At 41.3% G+C, this 24,368-nt stretch overlaps 1 protein-coding gene across 1 annotated transcript in view; it reads left to right on the top strand.

The window, feature by feature from the left end:
• The window catches only part of fars2 (phenylalanyl-tRNA synthetase 2, mitochondrial), a 148,239-nt gene that overhangs the window by 101,125 nt on the left and 22,746 nt on the right, over window positions 1-24,368 (top strand). The window contains exon 10 of the mRNA XM_074693620.1: window positions 6,021-6,187. Within this exon, the coding sequence (XP_074549721.1) occupies window positions 6,021-6,187 (167 nt within the window). The remainder of the gene's footprint in view (window positions 1-6,020; window positions 6,188-24,368) is intronic.

Raw genomic sequence — 24,368 nt, 5'->3', positions numbered from 1 at the left:
AACACTTGAATGTTCCTCTTTAGCAGAAGTTTCCAAACTTTACGATGCCAAGGCCAGCCAATCAGCGTTTGCAATTTGGTGTTAGTTGCAGGTTTGTACGATAATTTGTTTCCTGACAGTGTTGAAAATTATGACTACCCAGTACATATTTCATATTCCAGATCTTAGTATCCAGAATATTGCCAGGATCTAGATCGTACTTTTACATCTGTCAGAAATTGACCTTGTCTTGTATTGTTTTGCAAAGCAATCCGACCATTTATGGTGGAGTTATATACACATAAGGTGAAAACAGCCCTATCTCACGATGATAAAGAATCTTTTAAAAAAGTCCTGGATCCAGACGGTGATCCAGATCACCTCCAAAATTTAATCACTTCTTCTTTATCTCATTTTGAACGTTTCCTGAAAATTTCATCAAGATCCAATTCACAGACAAACGCTCCCAAAAACATAACCTCCTTGGTGGAGGTCATTATTAACAAACAAGATCCAGACTCACACAAGTAGGTTGTTGCAAAAGGGATGAGGTATTTCAGGGCTCTGTCAGCCAAGTTGGGATACTCCTCTCTTACATGTAGCCAGTAGTTAGACAGGAGAGGGGCCTCAAAGTTCAGCTCAGTTTTTTAGATAGCTTAATAATAGACGAAAACCATCAAGTTGACACAGATCCTGACAGTGGGTGCGTCTCAAAGCTCCAAAGTTCCATCCTTCCTTCCTCCACTTGCGTAGTTCACTTGCGTCTTAGTCCCTCCCACCAGAGAAAGGAGAGAGGATGGAGGAGATTCGTTTTTAGAGCAATGGGACATCCTCTCCTTGGGAGCGTGACATGAATTGACGTGTTTCAGTGATGACACCATCAGCTGATCACCTGTGGATCATCTGATTGTGAACTCTGAGACATATTAATACAACCTAGTTTATTGTGTTTCAGGAAGATGTTATTCATTAGATTACAGTTTTCTGTATTAATCCTCCATTATATTGATTTGATGGTTGTGTTCAGTGTTTTGTGCTTTAAACTCACAACAAACAAACTTTATTGCCAGATTTATGATCAGTTTCTGAACGATCCTCAGTGCCTGTTTTCAGCTCGTCTTTTCTTTCATTAAACTCTGTTGTGTTTGAGAAGTTTCATGTGAAGTCTGAGCAGCTGCAGCGTCCAATCAGAGAGTGATATTCCATATGGGGGCGTGTCTGTCAGTGAAAAGACTTCCGCAAAACCAGCTCTTGTGTTTCCTCGATCATGGCTCCTCCGATCAGTCTCCTCCATCCTCTCTCCTCTCTCCTCTGAGCACAATTATCGCTTTGGGACAGTCTTCAAAATGGTGACTGGGGAAGGAGATAAGACAGAGGAGGCATGAAATTTTTACTTTGAGACGCACACTTTGTCATGCTGAAGTTGCCACTGTCACATGAAGTGCAAAAACATACAATTGGTAACATGTGAATCCAGTACTTTACATTATGTATTTTCAAGACAAATGGTTACACAATAGAGAAAAAAAACTAAATACAAATATAAATAAATTAAAAAAAAATAATAGATAGGTAAATACATCCCCAAATTTCTGTGGACCCCTTGTGCTCCTTGACGGCCCCCCAAGGGGCCACGAACCCTTCTTTGAAAACCACTTCTCTATATATATTTATAGAATGTTGCTTTAGATAAAAGAATCTCATGGTAGCCACTAGGTTTCAGACAATTTGCAAAAGCCACAACACAACAGAAGTTAGAGGTCAGTTATCCCCACAGACACAGAAAAGTTATAAAGTAAATGTTTTTCTTTTTTAACTTTAGCTATGATGAATAAAGCTACAATTCTAACGCAGAATGTTCCTATAAACAACACATTTGCTTTAAATGATGGAGTTTTACTTTTAAGAGTACAGTGTTGTTAGAAACAGTCGACTGTTTCTTTAAATGATGGAATGTCGACCAGATAGTTTGAACACCTCTTGCCTCTTTGTCCTGTTTTCTGTTTTCAAAGATAAGTGTGTGTGTGTGTGTGTTCATTTTTGTTTGTGCCTCTATCCCTCAATGTGTGTGTGAGAGTGTGTGTTCCAGCCCCTTAACCTCATGTTTAAACATTTTGACAGTAGAGGTTCACATCAGCTGCAACCAGTCACTTCTGACCCCAGCATCATCCTAAAACACACACACAAAAACACACACACACACACGGTTCACAGGGAGGTTACTCCGTCCTCTCTAGAAGTGTTTTTGTCATCCCTCGTCTTCACTAATGAAGAACATTTCCAGCGACTGTCAGAGGGCAAAGAGGAGAAAAGATGAGGAGGAAGGAAGGGAAGAATAGAGGTTGGGAGTGGAGGCTTTAGGAATGTGGAGAAAAATGGAATAAACAAGGAAAGAGAGAGGAAGGACATAGTAGGCAAAAGAAAGACAGAGAGAAAAAGAAATAGGAGAAAGACAAAAGATTAAACAAGGAAAGGAAAGAGGAGACCAAAGGTATGAGGAAGTAGGGAAGGAAGAAAGATAGGGGAGGGAGGAAAAAAGAGGACAGGATAAGTGAAAGGAAGAAAGGAAGAGACGTAGGAGAGAGGGAGGGATGAAGGAAGGAATAGATGGAGATGGGAGGTGAAGGAAGATAGTGAAAGCGGTAGAAGAGAAGAAGGAAGGAAGAAAAGGAGGTAGGAGAGTATGAGATAGTTAGGAAGGGACCAAGGAAGAGAAGAAGAACAAAAGAAGAAGTGCGGAATGGAGGTTAGGGAAGAGGTAGGGAGAGAGGAAGGAAGGAGGTAGGGAGAAAGGAGAAAGAAATTGAACTTAAGGAGGAAAGTAAGGGTGTAAGGTTACAGAAAGGAGGGGAAGGGTAAAAGGAATGACAAGAAAGAGGGAAGAATGGGAGAAAAAAGGAGGAAGAAAATATTTTAAGGAAGGGATCAAGAAAGAAAGCGAAGAGAGGAAGAGGAAGAGAAGAAGGGAAAGAAGAAAGGGAATCAACAAGGAGAAATGGAAGTATAAAGGGAGAAGAAGGGAACAATAATAGAGGGATTGAGAAATAGAGGAGCAAGAGAGAAAGAAGGAAAAAAGTTGTTTGAGTAATGAAGAAGAAGAGGAAAAGAAAGGAGAGCATACAGGGAAAGAGGGAAGAAATGAAAAAGGGGAAAGGAGCAGATAGGAAGCTGTAAATTTCACTGAAGCAATTTAACATTTTTATGGCGGTGTAAAATCTGAAGAATTGAGGAGGAATAAAAGAGGAGGAAAAAGGAATGAGAGAAACTTTATGGATCTGAGGGGCAGGAGGGATGTCAGGTGAGGACACAACCTGCAGTTGTCCAGCTCGCAGTCCGCTTGGTTTTATTGATGAACTCAAGTCCTCCAGAGGGACCAGGGGAGCACGGCTCATCTCCTGCCCAGGGTCAGTGCACCTCTCTTGGGCTGCAGCTCTCCACCTCTCTGCACGGCCCCTGGATCCACAGGTAATGAGCCGTGACCGTCAGGGGGCCGAGCAGGAAGCAGACTGTTTGTGTGCGTTATCTATGTTGGTGTACACACTCACACAAACAGAACTCTCACACTCCGATACACAGACGCACAAACCAAACACTTACACACACACACACCTGGGAGCTGCCCTGTGCCACTAAAGTGTGGAAGTGCTGAACAGCTGAATGAGCTCCTGGAGAAACATTGTTTATTTACTCTGTGAGGCTGAAAGTATGTGGAAACCTGTCGACAATAACCTGCTCTCATCCTTTTTATTTATTTATACCAGAGACAAAGACTGGCTTCTTCTTCTACCTGAACTCCTCCAACCAACCAAACACCAGCTGCTCATCCAGACACTTAACCAACCAACCTAACCAGAATGTATAGCTTTTTCCTCTCTTATTTACAGCCTTTCTTTTCTTTTTTATTTGCTTTTTTTTAAGCTGGAGTGAAAAACGACTCGTTATTCTGATAAAAGTCACAAATTTCATCACAGAAACATTTCATATTTAGGAAATCTGTTTAAGTGCAATTTTGCATATCAGACTTAAAGAAATAAACATTCAAAACAATGATTCTTTATTTCTTATTGTGCACTACACTACCCATAATACCTTGCATTGACTACTGGCAGAATTAACACAATGCCAACAGAAAGACAGAGTGGAATTACGCATTTTAGGCTCAGGTCAAGCACGAAAGATTTTTTTTTGTATTAAATCTTAAACACTGATGGGGGCGCCCATTTTCAAGTGCTCTCTAAATTACCGTAACTCCTCAACAATTTAGGATCGTAAAAAATTCAAAAGGCTCCTTAGAAAGAAGAAAAGACAAGCTATACGGCAATATCTGGGGTGTGACGTTACTGCAAAGAAATCCTTGTGCAGCTACAATAATCTGTGTATGGTTCGTTCTTTCATTATTCTGTTTCAAAACAAAATGAGAAAAAATACAAAAAAACTTTTTTTTTTTCTGTTTTAAAACCAAAATGGAAAAACGGAATAACAGGAAAAACAGAAAAAACAAGTCAGTTTTTTTGTCCTGGTTTTAAAAATGGAAAAACGAAAAAAAAATATAAAAGATTGTGTCAAAATTGTTTGCGTGATATTTTGATATTTGATGTGAACATCTCTATATAAAAATTAGACAAATAACTCATGTTTTTCCATTTTTTAAAACCAGGACAGAAAAATGTGGGTTTTTTTTCAAATTTTGTTCTGAAACAGAATAACGAAAGAACAAACCATACACAGATTTACAATCCAATCACAGGCAATAATTCATGCAAGTTGCTCTCATTACTGTAACTCTTCAACTATTTGGGCACGAGAAAATTCAAACGGTTTCCAAAAGAAGAGAAGAAGAGCTTTCTAGGCATGATCTCTGAGTCTCTGAAGGTCAAATTGTGGCCTGTATGATACTTGGATGATAAAGGGTTAACTAAATAGACTGTATACAGTTTTTACCATTGTACCGTTTTGAAGCCAAAATACCCGTCACAGGCTCAGGCATTGATGCAGTTGTGCAGCCAGAGTCTGTGCAGTAGAGACTGTGAGGGATTCTGGGAGAATCTGAGTAGAGCCAGGTGACAAAAATAATAATTATTTTTTCTTTTGAGAGTCTAATCACTTCTTGACTCTACCTCCCGACATATTTTACAACCTCCGAAAAGAACACATGAGAACGTCAGCTGACAATCATCGTTAAACGTGACGTAAAACCTCGTTTTTAACCTCCTATAACTAATTAAAGCTAAACTTTTCAGAAAAAAAGAGGACTTGAATGCAAAACAGCCAAATCGTATCTTGAAATCACCACAACAATCAGACGTGAGAAACATTTCTACAAGGTGTATTAATTTTTAAAGGTTTGACCACAGCCCATCTGGAATGACTGGAGAGACATATTTTTTTACCTATACTGCAGCCAGCCACCAGGGGGAGCAGTTTTTGTGGCAACCTCACTTCAAACCGAGCAAGATGACGTCCATTTTCTTTACAGTCTATAGTTAACTACTAGTGTTAGTTGAGTGAAATAAGGCTTTTGATTGGCTAGAGCCATTCTGCGCTACATTAAGACTTCAGGGCTAACTTCCTGTAAACCAGAATTTTCTTCAAACATAAAGAACAAGCCTACACTCCTCAATCAATATGTTGAGGAAAACTATGTTCAATTTAAGTCTTTAACTGTTATTAACATCATTTGAAGTTCAAGTGATTTTTAAAGTATGTGAGTGGGGTAATTGAAATACAAGAAATGAGAGGCGAAAACAATGTTTTTGTAAAGTTGTCAGTACTACTCAAGATTATTTTTGAAAGATTACTTGTTAGAAGAGTAAGCACCCCAGTAAAACTGCTTTTTTTCTAGGTTGTAGATTTGTGTATTTGTGCTGTAAAGTTGAGCATTATAACATGGAGCTCTATGGGGACTGGCTCACTTTTGGGACCTGCCTCTAGTGGACGTTTGGGGAATTGCAGGGTTTTAAGACTTCTGCTGTAATATTTCCCCAGTTTTTTACTCACTTTTTTACTCATTGAAAATGTCTTGTGTTTGTGTTTTTTCTCAGCCTCTCAGTAAATATCCTCCCCTCCATAACGACATCTCCTTCTGGCTGCCGAAGAGCAAGGATGGTCAGGAGAGCTTCACGGAGAACGACTTCTATGAGCTGGTGCGCTCCATTGGAGGAGACTTGGTGGAGAAAGTGTCGCTGGTGGACGAGTTCACACATCCAAAGTAGGAAAACACACACGCACACACACACACACAAACACTTCCAATTCTGTGTAAAAGTATCTTTAGGTATGTTTCTCATTTAGTTTTAAAGGAATAAAAGTTAATATTAGACTTAAAACACAAGAGTTTGAAATGCACGAGGCGTACGTGACTGTCTATTAAGCTGCAAGTGCTAGACAACTGTTTCGAGAGTCATCACTTTTGATACACACACACACACACACACACACACAGCTGCTCATATCCCCTATACAGTGAAGGGCCTGTTCATATGACAGTTCCTCTCTCTCTCACACACACGTAAACACAGTCCTTGGCGTACACATTCAAGCTGCGGTGCCTGCTGTTGACATCTCATTTTATAAGGTGTGTGTGTGTGTGTGTGTGTGTGTGTGTGTGTGTGTGTGTGTGTGTGTGTGTTTGTGTGTGTGTGTGTGTGTGTGTAAAGGGCAACAGTAGGAGGTAGGTACCGTATGGCTGAGAACTCCTTTTTCACATTCCTTTGACACACACACACACACACACACACACACCCTATCTTTCCTGACCTTGCATTATTGTGTGCGTGTGTGTGTGAGAATGTGTGTGTCTGTGTGTGTGTGTGTGTGTGTGTGTGTGTGTAAGGGCCCTGCAGTGCGTAAAGATGTCCGACACAATTCATCTTTCAGCATTTTAATGTCTTTTAAATAGCGACCTTTCTCCCCACCGAGCACACACACACACACACACACACACACACACACACACACACACACACACACACACTCTGACCATACATTAATATACGCTGACTTTAAGTATTCAGGCTTACGAGGGGAAAGAGGAGGAACAAAGAGTAATGGAAGATGAAGACATACAGTCTTGATTAAGCGATAAATTTTGACGCTTTAATCCATAAAATCACATCAATCATTGGATTAACTCGTTTGCTAACTTTGAGAAGTTTGAAAGTTTACTCCTTCTAAAGTCGACATCTGAAACCAGTGTTAAAATGACTCAAACTTAATAACTGACCTTTTAGAAGCATCTTCTGCGTCTCTGTCTGACCTGGTTCAAACACGTCCAGGTGGACTTTTCCTCCTTCAGACATGTTTTCAGGCACAATGCTCTGCTCATGCTGGCCAATCCCAAGTGAGAGGGTATCAGATCTTATCGTTAAGTATCAGACTGAATCAGCTTTATGGTGTTGTGTCATATGGTACCTGATATCTCAAACTGTATCGAAACAAATCAGATCATATAGTATCTTGATGTAACAGTTTGTATCTTGTCTTGTATTACACCACATCGAATCAGGTCATATTGTGACGTATCCATAGACTGTAAAGAATATGGACATAGTTTCTGCAACATCACCCGTCTGTTCCTGGTGCAGAGTGATGAAGCCAGTCGTTGGTGGGGGCCATATTGGAAATGACACAGGCTTTGAGCTTCCCGTCTAACAGCTATAGGGTGTCAGTCAGTCATGTGAGCTGAGTTCTGCCTCTGATTGGACAAACTCATAACTCTTATATCTTTTGAACCCCTGAGTTGAAAAAAAAAAACAACGTACCCCTGCACACCATGTGCTGATAGTGAAGTAAGCTTTTCAGACCTCTAAATATGTTTTTAATGAAGTGAAAGACAGTTATTTTGGCTTGGTGTGTATATGGTCTCTAGTCTTTCTGCAGCCAGCCTCAAGGGGTAACTTTTAGCGCTTCCACTAAGGCTTAATTTTTCTGTTGGACGTTGCCCCTTGATCATATCGTGTCAAATTGATGTAAGCTTATCATATCAAATTGCATTGTGTGTTATTGTGTCGTTTGCCGACTTACCATATAATTTCATATTGTGTGGTGTTGCTTGTTTTGTATCATATTGTATTTCATCGTGTCATCGTATATCATGTCTTATTGTGACATTTTGTATTAGTGTTTTATGTTGTGTAGTATCATATCATCATATATCATATGGAGTCTCATGTTGTTTGATTTTCTTGTCATATCTTGTATCATAACTAGGGGTGGGAGAAGAATCGAGATACTATATATCAGGATTTTGTTTGACAATATCAAAGTCTGGATTCTTTGTAGAATTTTTTTTTTTTTTTTCAAATTGAAATTCTTCATTTCAGTCTTTGTTTATAAACTGGATTGGAAAAAAGTTAACACTTTTCTTTTATCCAGCAGAGGGTGAAATGTTTCTCTCTGACTCACGTGATGTGCATTTAATGGGAAAACATGGCTCCTGATATGGTCTGTAGGCATCATCATCATTTAACTTTTTCACATGGTCTGGTTTAAAGAAAAAGTGAACTAAAAATAACATAAATTATAAATATTGAAAAATTGCAATTTAAATCAAATCAGCACCCCAAAAATCGCGAATCAAATCACAAGAATAGCATATGGTCCCGACCTTAATCGTAACCTTTATTATCGTCGTATCGTGTTGCGTCATATCTTATCTGGTTGTACCAATATATATTGTGTCAAATCATAGCCTATCGTACCGATTTGTAGCATGTCCTACAGTGCTGTGTGGTATCCCAACATAGATTTTGTTGCTGCTGTTTACCTGTAGAAGTTCAACCGGCACCAACACATAAATCTCATGTCAGATAACTTTTTTAGGACCCGTGTACACGACAACGTTTCATCTGAAAATACTAAAACATAGTGAAAAAAAATCTGTTTACACCAGGGGTCTGCGACCTTTCTTTTACAGGAGCCATTTTTCCTCAGCTTACCTGGATTAAAGTCAATGAGAAGCCACAAAATCTACTTTATCTTCAAAATAAAAACAAAAAAAAGAATAAATTTCTAAACATAGTAAAAATGTAGTGAATAATTATCTAAACCAGAAGTTTTTGGTGTTAATGATATTGTACATGGGTGTCTACGATTGCAATTTTTTTTTAAGAAGAAAATATTCATAAAATCATTAATTGCAAAAAAAAAATGTGCAAAATAAAAAAAAAAGAAATTAAAAAAATGTGCAAAAATCCTAAAAAATTTGAAATTTCAAGACGTTGCCATAATTTCATAAATTTGCAAAAAAAAAAAAAAATAACCTGAAAATTTGCTCTATTAAAAAAAAAAGAAAAATAGAAATTTGCATAAATTTCTTCCAAATTGAATTTAAAGAATTTGCAGATTTTTTTTTTCTAAAGAAAATTGCATAACTTAAAAAAATAGAAATAAAATAAAAATAAAAAATTCAAATAGGGTAAAACGTCAAAAAATCAAAACCCAAATAGTTTGCAAAAAGTTTCTTGAAAATTTGAAAGCTTTTTTGCAAGATGTGATGCTTATCAAGTCCAACAAAATGTGTACTCATAATTTAATTTAGTGTTTAATCATCAATAGCCTTTGTAAGAAAAACAAAAATTCTTCATTTTAACTGATATTTTGTAAAGCTACAAGGAGTCAAAGAGCTGCATGAGGCTCCAGAGCCACAGGTTTAAGACCCTTGGTTTACGCAGAAGGGACTGAAAACTGAAAACGCTGTAGTAAGCATGCCAGGCCTGTAGTTGGTGCTATAAACTGTCTTGTCCAGAAGCGGCTTTTGGTAGATCTTCACTGAGTTGGGCTGATCATCTGGTGTATTGGTGAATGCTAAGAGCAGAAGTGGAGCAACAGATGAACATTTTGTTGAAGGACAGTCAGCAGATTCAGCAGATCGGTTGTCCGTGGTGATTGTAACAATGGTACTGTTTGACTGTTGTATGCACGTGCTCGAAGCGGAGTGTGACATCAGCGTTTCCGTAGAAAATGCCAGTTCATGGTGTCGGCAGCGTTTCAGAAAAGTTCCACTCAAACACAACAGAACTTTGGCGTTTCACCCTAAAAGTGTTATCGTGTAAACAGCCCCTTATTCTTCTTCACTTTGATTTTTGATTTTCCTCATGTTCATGTTTTTGTCGTGTCCGAATCACAGTTACGCTCTGCTGTTCAGCCGTCTTTAAAAAGTGCAGCATAAAATACCTGCATTGCACCTTTTTCTCCCAAAACCTCCTTTCCCCCTCTCCCTCTCTTTCTCTGTCATTTTCCCAGTCTCCCTAACACACACACACACACACACTCACACACACTCACACACACGCCCCCTTGCTTATACTGCTCTCATCTCTGATATTACAGCCTAATGATAATGACGGAGAGAAACTTTGAGACTTAATTACAGTTATCAGCTCTTAATTTACTGGCGCATAAAATACCTGCATTGCACCTTTTTTGTTCCAAACCTTGCTCTCTATCAATTTCTGTCGTACACACACTTTTTCTCTCTAGCTCTTCACACACACACTTGATTTTGGCGTTAACCCTCATTTTGCTTTGAATACATGTTGTTAAATGCTTTTTTGGATTATTTCGCCGATAGTTATGATCACAGGAACATTTTTGTATTTCTGCTGGTTGATATATATTGATGTTTTTTTGGTGTATTGCAGAAATGAAAGATATTTCAGTGTTGTTTTTCAAAGTTGGGGGATGTGATCAGACGAGCCGAGAGTCGTCACAGAAAGACAAATGGATGGATATTTCTGTTTTATGAGCCGCTCAGCTAAACATAATCTTTATTTTTCTCCTTAACATGATGGCACACACAGCAGCCATGACTCTGAAGTGCTGTTTACCTCTAACTCTGACTTTATCAGTAAAACTCCAGCATAGAAGAGATGTGATGAGTGTTCCTCCTCCAAACAAACGATAATGTGCATTATGGCTGTAAATTGATCTAAAAGCCACTAAAGCTGCCGGAAATTACAGCCTCTCAAATATATCTGCTCCTCAAAGCACTCCTGAAGCTAATCCAATGAGCGAGGAAACAAAGTGCCTCCCTCTTCCCCTCCTTCTCTCCCGATGCTCACTCACTCCTTCGCTCTCCTGCTCCATAAACATCTCATGTAGAAGCAAATCAAAGCTGATGGCTCGCTATGATTCCTCACAAATCTGCATTTATTGGTCGGTAACGCCGTCAGCCGAGACCGGGCCGGGACTAATTTGATAAGCGGATAGAGCTGTCAGTCAAGATGACAGCGCCCTCCTCCCTCATGACTTCCCCCAATGGGAGAAAAAAGGAGGGAGAGGATAGGTGAGGTGGGGGGAGAAGGAAAGGTGTGAATACTCTGTTTGTTTTAGTGTTTATTCAACCATTATTTTAAGATGGGATATGAAAACATGCAGCTCAAAGTGTCTCACATGGAAACTAGTGAGGAGGATCTGTTTGGTTGCACTCCCTCGCCACCTTGTTGCCTGGTGTCTCCGTACACCGTTGTAAATTACTTTCAGTGAGGAGTGTGTTTGTTTTGGGATTAAATGGAGATCAGATCAAAACAAATTTTCTTTGTTTAAGACAACTTTTTACTGGAGGTAAGGTATTTATCAGTACAGTTACGTCACGCTACGGTTTGAAACGTGACATCAAGCAAACGTAGTAGCAGCCAGCAAATGTTAGCCTGGTGCTCTGATGTATCTGTAGGCTAACGTGACAACAAGTAAACACTGTCAGTTTGTAAGTAGTTTAGTATTCGTTTATATTTAGTGCAGCTTGCAGCCTGGTACTTGAAGACGTGTCCATAATGTGTAACATCAGTAAATCCTGGTTAGCTATGTCCTGCCAGTCATCTACCAATCAGAGCTAACGTAACCTCACTCTTCATTTTATTGATAGACTCTCAAGTTTGAACAGACCACTGCAGAATAACTGCTGACTGTGGGTTGGAATGAACATTAGCACAAACAGTTTAGCTCCTGTGTTCTAGAGTGATACAGCCCGAGCTAAAGACTAATTAGCCTTTAGCTCAGACTGTATCAATCTCCTGTTTATCTTTCTTCTGCTCTTCTGTCCTTTTTCTGTCTTTCAGCAGAGAAAAACACAAATCTCTGTGTTTTGTCTCTTCTCACTACCAAACTTCATCAGCCGGCGTGGTGGTTTCATAGAGACCTAAACGTGCCGTAGATCAGTCTGGTCCTGAAAGACCCGAACTGGAAGCTAAGAAGTAGCAACTTAAAATATTCTGTAACCAGCAATATTGGCGCTGATAACTTCATTATAAAGTGTGGATTGCGATCAGGCATATATCTAGAAAGGAACCTTTTTCAAGATCACTTTCAAACTCCTCACAAAATAAAATTGAATATCGTATTTGCTAACATTTGGTGAAATATTTTCAGTTCACCTAACCATTGGTTCCAAAAGATTTCAGGCTGTGACCTCCAAAATAGGGGTGAGGATGACCCCCTGCGGTTGATCATGATTTGATCACGAGATGGTAGTAACATGTTTTGGTCCAAAAAGCCAATAAATCAAGCACAGCAGCATTGTTTCCAGGCTCTCATAGCCCCTCTGTTCAGAATGGCCTGATTTAGTGGGCGTGGCCTTCATATGTAAATGAGCCACTGCTGATACCGCCCCGCTCTTCAGCGTCACTGAGAGCGGCACAATGTTTAGAAAACAGCGAAGCTCGTTTACCATAACATTACAGGCTAAAACAACAAGCTAACCACAGCTAAAGTTAGCATCCTGAAGCTAACACAGAGACAGGGGGGACACTGAGGAAAAGCTCTTACATCTGCTCCACAGCACACAGCATTTAAAATACTCACATTTCCAGGGTCTCAGGTTTGTTGGTGGATGGTTGGTAATGTGCCTGGATTCAGGACCAGTCTATTGGCTAGCCCTCTGTTGGACTGTCCAAAGTTGGTAAAGCAGTCGGCCGTGAAGTGACTAGCACACACATGCACAGTTTTACTGAGTGTAGCTGGAACATGCCCTTGATAAATGAACTCTAGACACTTAGTCTGTCTTCTTCTGAGATGGGAAGCTTGTGCATGGAACTATGTGGCTGTTTACAGCCAAAAACAGAGCAGTGATGGCTCTTCAACTTTGGTATTCTCCTCCCCCGAGATTTCTCTCTCTGATCTGGTTTCTGGTTGTTCTGCTGACAGCCTCAAGTGGACACTGGAGGAACTGCGGCTTAATTTCTCTAATCTGGGGTCGCCACTTGCTCCATGTCATGTAGTAATTCAGCAATTAAAGATCACCTGACCTAAGTATCAGAATCTTAGTTAAAGACCTCCTCTTTGTTTCTGTAATCCAGTCTGAATCCCTCCGTGTGCTGGGATCAGGATAATCCTGATGTTTTTATCGAAATCCTTTTCACAGATTCTTAACAACACAAACTTAAGGTTTGCTCTGAGAAATAAAACCAGATTCTTAAGCATTCGCTCTTATCTGATTCCTTTAATCTGATTGGATTACTTTGAATCAACTGGGCCCAAGAGTCTCGGAGGAGTCGGAGGAGGAACGTTAAACCATGAAATACGACTTCTTCTCTGATGGATTCACAGCAGTCTCAGTTTCAGAGTGACACTGATTAAAACTAACTTCAGAGGGCTCTTGAACACTTTGAACGATCGCTCCTACAGTTTGTCTGTGGGTCAGAAACCTCAGATTGACTGAGTGTCTCCAACAATCACTGACGGAGGATTTAACAAGAAGAAAAAGCAGATCAGAGCCATGAAGACGTTCAAAGACAGAGCCACTCAGGACAGAATACTTTATCGCGTCTGAGTCGAGGTTGACGTGAACAACTGGGGCCTTCACTCTTCTTTCCTACTCCCTGTTCCATTCCTTCCTTTCCTCCACCTGTCGTCTCTTCATCCTCCTCCTCATCCTCCCCCTCTCTGCCGCCTCAGCAGGAGACAGGGAGGCAGCCGCCCACCACAACTCGATGAATGATTTAACAGAGAGAAGGAGAGGGAGAATATAACCCCAGCTCCCCAAAAGATGAAGGAGGGAAGACAGCAAGGGAGGGAGGAAACAGATGACAAAAGTAGGGAGGGAAGGAGGGGAGAAGAGAAGGAGGGAGGGAGGGAGGAGAAGAGAGTGAGTTGTCATTTTCTGGTGTGCAGGTTGCAGCGAGTTATTCAGCTGAATAATGCATGATTGTTTTCTGTTCCCACAACCGATCAGGCTGACACAAAGAGACAGAAATGTAACCGCCTTTCCAGACCGGGTTTTAATTCGACCTCGGCGGCATTAAGTGGTCAGACCGGACGCTCCCAGGTGGTTTCAGCTGTTCTCGCCATAACTTTAATGTGGTTTAATAATACTGGAACAGGGGCATATTTCTAACCTGTTTCCAGACATCTCAATCTCTGTCTGCTGGTGTCGTAAAACTCGATATCCCTCATGGTTTGGGTTCAGAGGCCCGTCTCAAGGTCAGGTTTTCTGTAGATCTCTCAGAAACTTGTTTCGAAACAAACCATGCCGTCCTAAGGCCTCATTCACTAACAGTGCATACACACTGCTCGTTAACGCAAATTTCTAATCAGCCAATCACATGGCAGCAACTCAATGCATTTAGGCATGTAGACATGGTGAAGACGATCTGCCGCAGCTCAAACTGAGCATCAGAATGAGGAAGAAATGTGGTTTAAGAGACTTTGATCATGGCATGGTTTACAGAGAATGGTCCCAAAAAGAGAAAATATCCAGTGAGCAGCAGTTCTGTGGGACAAAATGCCTTGTTGATGCCAGAGGTCAGAGGAGAATGGACAGACTGGTTGGAGCTGATAGAAAGGCAACAGTAACTCAAATAACCACTGGTTACAACTGAGGTCTGCAGAAGAGCATCTCTGAACACACAACACGTCCAACCTTGAGGCAGATGGGCTACAGCAGCAGAAGACCACACCGGGTGACCCTCCTGTCAGCTAAGAACAGGAAACTGAAGCTACAATTCACACAGCAACACCAAAACTGGACAATAGAAGATTGGAAAAACGATGCCTGGTCTGATGAGTCTGGATTTCTGCTCCACATTCAGATGGTAGGGTCAGAATTTGGCCTCAACAACATGAAAGCATGGATCCATCCTGCCTTGTATCAACGGTTCAGGCTGCTGCTGCTGGTGTAATGGTGTGGGGGATATTTTCTTGGCTTACTTTGGGCCCCTTAGTACCAACTGAGCATGGTTTAAAGTCCACAGCCTACCTGAGTATTGTTGCTGACCATGTCCATCCCTTTATGAGCACAGTGTACCCATCTTCTGATGGCTACTTCCAGCAGAATAACGCTCCATGTCATAAAGCTGGAATCATCTCAGACTGCTTTCTTCAACATGACAATGAGTTCCCTGTACTCAAATGTCCTCCACAGTCCCCAGATCTCAATCCAATAGAGCACCTTTGGGATGTGGTGGAACGGGAGATTCTCATCATGGATGTTAAGACGACAAATCTGCAGCAACTGTGTGATGCTATCATGTCAATACGAACCAAACTCTCTGAGGAATGTTTCCAGTACCTTGTTGAATCTATGCCACCAAGGATTAAGGCAGTTCTGAAGGAAAAAGGGGTCCAACCCAGTACTAGCAAGGTGTACCTAAAATGTGCCACACACCAAAAACTGTCTCTGTACCAGGCTGTAGAGAAGTTGGATACTTTAACATGGAACCTAATGGAGATTGGCTCACTTTTGAATCCACCCTCTAGTGGACACTCAAGTAACTGTGCAGCTTTGAGCTTCCACACCAAGTTGAAAGCTTAAGTCTTGTCATAGAGTTTTGTGTTTATATAAACTCTGTTTTGAACAGCAACATTTTAAACTCTCTCTATGTTCGGTCTGAATGTACCAGACTATTCGAGTCTCTCGGCTCTGCAGCAGAACAAGTTTCCTCAGCTCTCCGTGTTTAACAGCTCAGTTATGTTTCTTCTTATTTGCATTTCCTGAATGATTTGTTGTGATTAAGACAGAATTAAAAATTCAGTATCTGTAAACCATACACACATGCACTCCACACACACACACACACACACACACACACACACACACACACACACACACACACACACACACACACACACACACACACACACACACACACTCTGCAGTGTCTCCCGGGTGTTTGAACCTCCCTGTTTTCTAAATGGGATCTGGATTTCACTTGATCTCGTTTTTCTCTAAATGTCAACATCATCCCATTCACCTTTTCAAAATGTCACCTCCTCCCTCTGCCCATCTTTCCTTCTCCTTGTTTCCTTTTCTTTTCCCTCCCTGTTTCCTGTCCTCCTCCTCTTCCTCTTCCTCCTCCTCTTCCTCTTCCTCCTCCTATCTAGGTTACCCTGCAGTGTTAGCATATTAGCTTACTGCAGCACCGGCTCCCTGGAGTATCCTAACACTGTATGTGTGTGTGTGTGTGTGTGTGTGTGTGTGTGGGTATGAGTATGTGTGCACCTGATGTGTTTATGAATTTTATTTCTGTGTGTGTGTGTGTGTGTGTGTGTGTGTGTGTGTGTGTGTGTGTGTGTGTGTGTGTGTGTGTGTGTGTGTGTGTGTGTGTGTGTGTGTGTGTGTGTGTGTGTGTGTGTGTGTGTGTGAGCAGTAGTGTTTTATGGGCATTAGAGAGCTTGTGTATCAACAACAGACCAGATTTATATCAGCAAGCTCACCGGCTGCCACGGCCCCCAAGGGCCTCTGGGTAATCTGGATGTAATTGAGCATAGAGGTTACGCTGGCACACACACATACACCACACACACACACACACACACACACACACACACACACACTCATGGGTACATGCCTGTACTCTTACTACGATAACAAACACCCGAGTTAGGTAAAATGATACACTAACAAAGACACAAACTGAAAACACACAGAGTGGAAAAAACAAACAAACGTGTGTAGGAACATAATCAAACCAAGTCTTTTCACTCAAACAGTTTACACAATAACAGAGTTGACAGACACACAAACAGCAAATTTCTCTCTTACATCAATATTCTGTTTCACCTCTGTAGTTGTAGTTTTGTAGTTTTTGCACATGGTGTTTCAAACATCTTTCGCCTCCAACCTTTAAAAAATGCACTATGGACATAACAAAGTAACCTTATGACAAGCGAAAATAAGGATGTAGCGTCTTCTTAGAATTTCAAATTAAAGCGTAGAGGAAAACAAAAAATGTCAAGTTTTGCAGAAAACAGGAAAGAAGGAAGGACTGAGGTGCTGATTGAAAATATTTGTTACAGGGGTGGCCAACCTGTGGCTCGCGAGCCTCATGTGGCTCTTTGCCTTTCGGTGTGTGGCTATATATAGTTATGAGTAGTGGTGTGCCGATCAATCAAAACTATATATATATATGGATGCCAACGTTGGGATCAGTTGGGATTGATACTTAAGGTTCAGTTTCTCTTCTCTAGTACGAATTTGAACACACTTACAAACACAATAAACCTTGTTTTGAAAATTGGAAATGTATTGATTTTCATTTTATGTCATTTTGTTTATGTGTGAGAGGAAGTTTGTTTGTAAGACCACGTGTGTGATGTGGCTCTCTCTAGTACCACTGTCATTTTTTGTGGCTCTTGGTCTCTGACTGCTTGGCCACCCCTGAATTATTAAATGAAAATCCAAAGGAATCCAAACTGTCACAAAGTCAAAAATACCAGCAATCCAAAAACACTAACCCAAGGGCAAACAAAGCCACAGGGGAAAATCACGGGAACGTCATGGCATAGCAAGAAGACAAGGTGAAGTGACCAGTGACTAAATAGACAAAGGTGAATCAGCATCAGTGGCGTTTTCTCCCGGAGACCAAGGGAAGCCATTCTTCCTCTCTTTTTTCAGACTGAAGCTGTGATTTAATGAAAATACTCCTTTTAAACAGTTTCAATTATTGTTCTGTGTTTTTTCACTGTCATCTCTTCCTTATTTCTCTCCTCTAGTTATTGATCAATTACGATGCGTAAAACAGCGCCCTCCTAAATGTTCTGTGGGGAATGAGTGGTGAAAATACGGTATTGCACACTGTTGTCCGCAAGGAGGCCAAGCCTGGTTGGTGTCCCTTGGTGATAAAAAAACAAGAATGATTAACCAATCAGATGAGGCTGCGGTCATGACACTGCTCACCTGTGATTGACCAAGACTGTGTCAAGGGAAGCCACCCTGTCTTTGGTCGCAAACCAATCAAATCACAGTATCGTCATCATTAGGCCACTGAATGAGATCAGGGAGATTAGCACATTAGCAGTGTGCATTTAGCGGCTGAGTGGGTGGTTGAGTAAATTAATAAGATATTTAAGCTAAGTTAAGAGGACAATGTACATGTGTGAATGAGTGACTGAGGGTGGGAGAGTGAAAGGGCGTGTGTTGGTTATCTAACAAGCTCTCTGGTACATGAAATAGCGATGTACAAGCTGCAACATAGTCTTGTATGAACCCCACTCCCTAAAAAACATACAGATTAGAGGCTTTCTCTTATTTGGCTTCCTCAAAAAAATCCACACGCCATGCCCCATCAGCAGGGGTATGAAACATGACACAGGTGAAAATCATGAGGGCCAACCAAGACAGGAGGTAAAAACAAGGGTGTAGCAAGAATTACAAAGTAAAACAAGAAACACACGGGAATATACTCGCATTAAAACACAAGGACACTTGTGACACAAAGAAACACGGGATAAATCCACAAGACAGAAACACTAATGCCCCGTTTTCACGTTTCATCTGAAAACGCTAAAACGCAGTGAGAAAAAAACTGTTTTCACAGAAATGCTGATGGACTGAAAACACTGTAGTAAGCATGCCAGGCCTGTAGGTGGTGCTATAACTGTCTTGTCCAGAAGCAGCTTTTGGTAGATCTTCACCGCAGTAGAGTTGAGCCGATCATCTGGTGTATTAGGGGATTCTAAGTTAAAAAGTGGAGCAACAGATGCTCATTTTGTTGAAAGACAGTCAGCAGATTCAGCAGATTGAGCAGCACAAGCAACACACGGTACTTCACGAGGATCGTAACAACGGAACTGTTGTCCTGTTGAATGCACACGCGCAAAGCGGAGTGTGACATCACCGTTTCCACTGAAAACGCCAGCTTACTGTACACACAGCTACAGTGTCGCCAGCCTTTCAGAAAAATCCCACTCTGGAGGCCGTTTTCAAAAGTTTGCGTTCTAGGTCGGCTGAAATGCCGTTTCCGTGTAAACGCGAGGCTGAAACGCAACAAAACTTTTGCGTTTCACCCTAAAACTGTTGTCGTGTAAATGGTCCCTTAGTTATACACATAACAAAAGGCTGACCCATGACAAAGAAAAGCACCAATATGGAGCTTCTTGTGGCCCTTTCTTTCTGTGAAAATGGCGCAAAGCAGACCAGCAACATGTAGAGAAGAAATAAAAGTAGTTGCACTACACCTCCAGACCAGTAGAGGGCAGCAAAGAAGAAACAAAGAGAGTCATACAGAGATAATACCATAGAAGAAAAACAGACAGGCCGACATCAACTTTGGAGAAAAGATTCAAAACACCTAAAATGTTAGACTTAAATCCAAGGCAGAGATCTACCAGTGTTCCAGTTAAAAGAGCAGCCCTGTTAACTGGAGTCTCTGTCGGGTACATCTCTCTTTAATGTCTGTAGATCATCATTCCTACATTTTAATAAGGATGAATTCTGGAAGAACTCTTCTGTTGTTGAACAGCTGTTGTAAACTGGATTTCCACTGACACGTTCAGCTGAAGGTCTCCAGTTCACAGGGTCACTCTTTAAACTGGAATACTGGGAGCTGACAGACACATTCACACTATCAGGCTCAAAGAAGACCATTGTTAAGGAGGTAATCACAGCTGGGGGCAGCTCATTGAGGACTTAGAATGAAATACAAACACTGGCCCCACCCAGAGAACGGCTAATGTGAATCTAACGTACTGAAGGTCGTTAAAAACTAAAACCACTTCATCCCTGAGTCTAACCGCACAGCTCTGACAAATTGAAGACATTTCCTCCCAGTGTTTACAAGAATAGGGTGAACAAATGCTCCTCTGCAGATATGATTCAACCCATGTAAAAACCTGGCAATCCCACCGCCTCAGCCTGAACAACAACTGCTGTTTACCAGCCTGTACATCTGGGCCGCTCTGAGTCTGATCTGTGTCCCAGTCGCTGTCTGCACATTCTTACATCCACAGACTGTGAACAGCAGGATGGGCCTCAGATTCCTGACACAGCAGCATCCTCTGCCCCTGACGAGAGGTTCACATAAGAATAAAATCTCTGAATAAACTGTTTTCTCACTAAGAGCTGATCTCCCTGTAAAGACGCCCTCTGAGAGGACGCACACAGGGAGCCTGTTTGTATGTGAGCGCACTTGGAACGGCGAGGGATTCCTCGGAGGTCCGGCGTGTTGTGTCTTCCCGGAGAAAACTCTCCGTCTGTTTGTCATTTAGCAGTTGGATTCCTGCGTGTGTTGGAACATGTTGTGAGATCTCCCATAAACTGGCACTGGTTAGAGAAAACTGAAAACATGCTTACAATACTCCTCAGGAGGAGAATAAAAGATTTAACCAAATAAGGTGATGTGTTCGCTTCATCCGCCAACAAACAGAGGATCTGAGCAGCAGGGACAGATTCTGGATGGAGCCAATTTTTTTTTAAATCCCTCTCTCTGTCCAGACATATCCTGTGTGTCATAATAGATGTAATGCAATCCGAGCCACAAGTGAGGCATTTTGACCTGCACCATCTTGCCATAAATGACCGAACATCTTTTCACACATGACCTTTGAAACTTTGACTTAGAGACATAAAAGAAACAAAAAGTGTTGTACATTGAAAACTTTTCTTATTTAGTGTGTAAGGAGATAAATTTGATGATCTTCCACTTCTGAAATTTTTTATATTTCAAATGTTAACCTGATAGTCAGGAGTTCAGGATTAGATAAGATGAGATGCCCCTGTATTTGTCCCTCAACGGGTGAATTTACAGAATTACAGCAGCAAAGAAGAAAGTCTGTCGTGCAAAAATTACAATAACAAGAAATGACAGCCATCACCTCCACAGGGTCCAGAGGGCAGCCCAGGACAGAGCTGGCCTTCTCTCCCCAGTTTTTTCAGTCTAGCTCTCCTTTGTCCTGTCTAGGAGTAGAAGGTAAAATCCAGTTAGCACTGTTAGCTCGTCCATCTTATCGGAGATAGAGCTTATATTCCCCATAATGATAGATGGAAGGACAGGTCCGTGTCGTCTTTTCATAGCTAGCAGAACCAGCACATTGTCCTTACCTCCTTTTCCACAGCTCATGGGGGACATCGGGTCTAGCACCTGTTAGCATCAACACTGTACGGGCTGCTAACAGCTGATCTTATGCATTAACAATGCAGCCAGGTTACACATAGGACAAACATGGAAATAAAAATAGTGCATTAATAGATTAGTGAAGAATTAATCAGTTTGGTGTCAGTGGCCAACAAATGAGCCGCCAGCTGCTAGTGTCCACTCAAGTAGTGCTTAGCAATAAGAAGGTTAGAAGAGGCTACGTTTCCAAATCATGTTGTGCTCACTCATCTCATCTCACCTCAAATATTTTACAGTAAGCTGGTGGACAAAGTTGGCTTGAAGTCACCAACAAGGAAACGTCAGAGACTTGAATAGTGCGGTAGGGCTGGAAAATTAATTGGATTTTAATTGTGATTTCAATTTTGCCATCTGACAATCATAAAAACAATATAATCGAAGAAAAACAATTAAAACGCCACACAGTGTAGATGTATGCAAGTTCCTGTGCTTCATAGCTCTTCTGTGTTCCATGTGCAGCCAATATGTGTACCAATAATACTGTATGTGCCACTTGCTGGTTCTTTAAAGTTGTGTTTAAATCAGTACTGAAGTTTTTGAATAAATGAATAATTGTGTATATTAATTGTGATTTCAATATCACTTAAAATAATCAGGATTCTGATTTTTACCGTAATCGCACAGCCCTATAGTGCGGCACACACATGAATCCTCTACATAAATTGCAACTTTGACAAGTTGATGCTCAAGTTACCAACCGTTTCACTAAGAAAAGATTTGTCTGTGATGGTTAAATTGTTATATAGAGATGGGCCAGTGATTGAAATCTCTAAGAGGTTGCTGCTGAAGGCCTTTGCACACCAAGTGCGTTTTTTTTTTGGTCCGAAACTTACGCATGTCAAAAAATAAATTTGATCCCATGTTATGTCAATCATGTTTGCACGCTCAATTCAAAACTTTTGTCTGTCATTATTTTTTTTGGAACAGGTTTGATTTCTCACATTTTTTCGCGTCCGCCCAGCTCGTTCCCCGGGTAGTTTGACTATTCAGAGATGCCGTAGGCTACTTGCAACAACACATTTTCTGACATATTTTCTTTACACATTTCGAGAGATGTTGAGTTGATGAATGAAGATTGTATATGTGTGTGTGTATGTGTGTGAGACAGTGTGTCTGTGTACGCCGGGCATACGTTAAACATACTGACAGCCGTTGCTCAGGATCAATCCCTTGATGATTTCATTTTTCTCATACTGCAGATTTTCGCAATTAATACAAAACAAAGGCATTGGATTCAGTGTGTAAGGTGTCTATGTGTGAAGTTTTTTTCAGATTACGGATCCAAAAAACGCATCCGAAAAAAACAGACTCAGTGTGCAAAGACTCTGCTGTCCTCTATAAAGACTGACTGACTTGTGGCACCAGCCTCTAGTGGCCAGTCATGGAACTTCGGTTTACAGTTCATCTACAGTTGCCTGGGTGGAGGCCGTTTGATTTTCCTCTTTTAACTCCTTGGCATCCATTTTCAGAGCATTTTGACCGATCTTTCAAGACCCACAGAGTATCGTGTTCTATGACAACGTTAACACCAAAACTACCAAAGGAAGGGTACGTTCTCGTCTTTCATGTCTTTCTTTCTGTCTTAGATCCAAAAAACAGAGGAAACGTAACTCTCTGTTCAAGTGTGAGCTGCCTGAACTTTTCAGACTTGCGGCGTCTCGCCATGTCTTTGTCTTCTCACATCTTTTTCTCATATCTTTGCTGATCTCTGATCTTAAGAGAGCACCGCTGCCACCTACAGTAGTTTACAAGCCTGATATTGGTAGACAAGCCCCACCAGACCCCACCTCCCCCTGTTAAAAAACAAAATTGAAGTCTATAGATGCAGTCAATGGTTGTAATTGAAATGGATATCTAGAGAATGTCCAGTCGTGACAGTTCAAAAACTACAAATGTGCAAGAGTCACTTTGATAAGGAGTTAAAGTTCTGAAAACTGGATCTGAACTTGGTGAAAAACTGGAGACCTGCGCAGCCGGATGAAAAAAAACAAGGACAAACAAACTTTTGCCTTGTCAATGCAGAAAAAAAATGATGCAACCACTAAATGTCCCATCATTCAAACAGAGAGGTACAACCAGGAGAAGGTGTCATCGTCGGCGTACGCACGTTTCAACATCCATTTTTGGAGCTACACAACAAGGTTTTGACTGATATCAAGGACAGAAAGTTCCAGAAACACCAAAAATGACAATGAGACTCTGCTTCCTGCCAGTGAAACAGCAAAAACTGCAGTGACGTGAATTTTCTGTGACAGCAGCGAATCGCTCCCCCCTAGCTCACCTCAAGTGACCCAAGCAAAGCTGCTGACTGCATGAATCACCAGGGCAGGACAGAAGGTGTGTGTGTGTGAGTGTGTAAGTGTGTGTGTGTGTGTGTGTGTGTAGAATTTGGCAGCCGGCTGCAGCACGACCGCCTCAGCAGTGTGTTCTCAGCCGGCCATATGTATGTCAGGAGCAGGAGCCTCGGTTTGAAACTCGTCACGTCGGGTCGTAGAATTAAAAGCACGGACGAGGCGAGGACGCGTCAGATCTGAGGGATCAGGTTTCTGCAGGATTACGCCGACAAAACTCAGCTTTTTTAGTCTGATGATGAATTGGCACAAAGTGAAAGTGAGATGATATCGAACAGATTTCTAAGGCGGGTCAAAACTAGCGCAGAGAAAGACCTGGGTCCATTTCAGCATCACTTGAGTCCACTTGAAGAGTGGACAGAGGTTGCTTTTCCACAGCAGGAACTTTCCCCAGGAACTATGGACTTGAACTGAAGGGTTAAGAAAGATCCAGGAACTTTTAAAGCTCCCTGCTTTACTGAGGTTTCGACTTTGCAGCAAAACTCAGCCCCAGTTCCTCTCCACTCCTCTTTTTGCTGATCCAAAGCTTAGCTCTCTGCTTCATAATCATCTTTTCATTTATTTTGATCCCTGCTGAAAGAAACACATTAAATTTCCCACAAAGGCGGGAGCTCCGGACTGCAGACGTCTTAAATTCGATGCCGGTTTAATGAAGGTGTTTAAAATCAAACAATAAGACTGCAGTCGCCAGTTTTTCGGCTCCGTAACTGATTGA

The sequence above is a fragment of the Halichoeres trimaculatus genome, unplaced genomic scaffold (assembly GCF_033239565.1).
Source record: "Halichoeres trimaculatus isolate MK-OKI-2021-1 unplaced genomic scaffold, fHalTri1.1 fHalTri1_scaffold_18, whole genome shotgun sequence".
NCBI lineage: Eukaryota > Metazoa > Chordata > Actinopteri > Labriformes > Labridae > Halichoeres > Halichoeres trimaculatus.
Note: the sequence above shows the minus strand (reverse complement) of the source record. Positions and strands in the feature narration are given on the sequence as shown.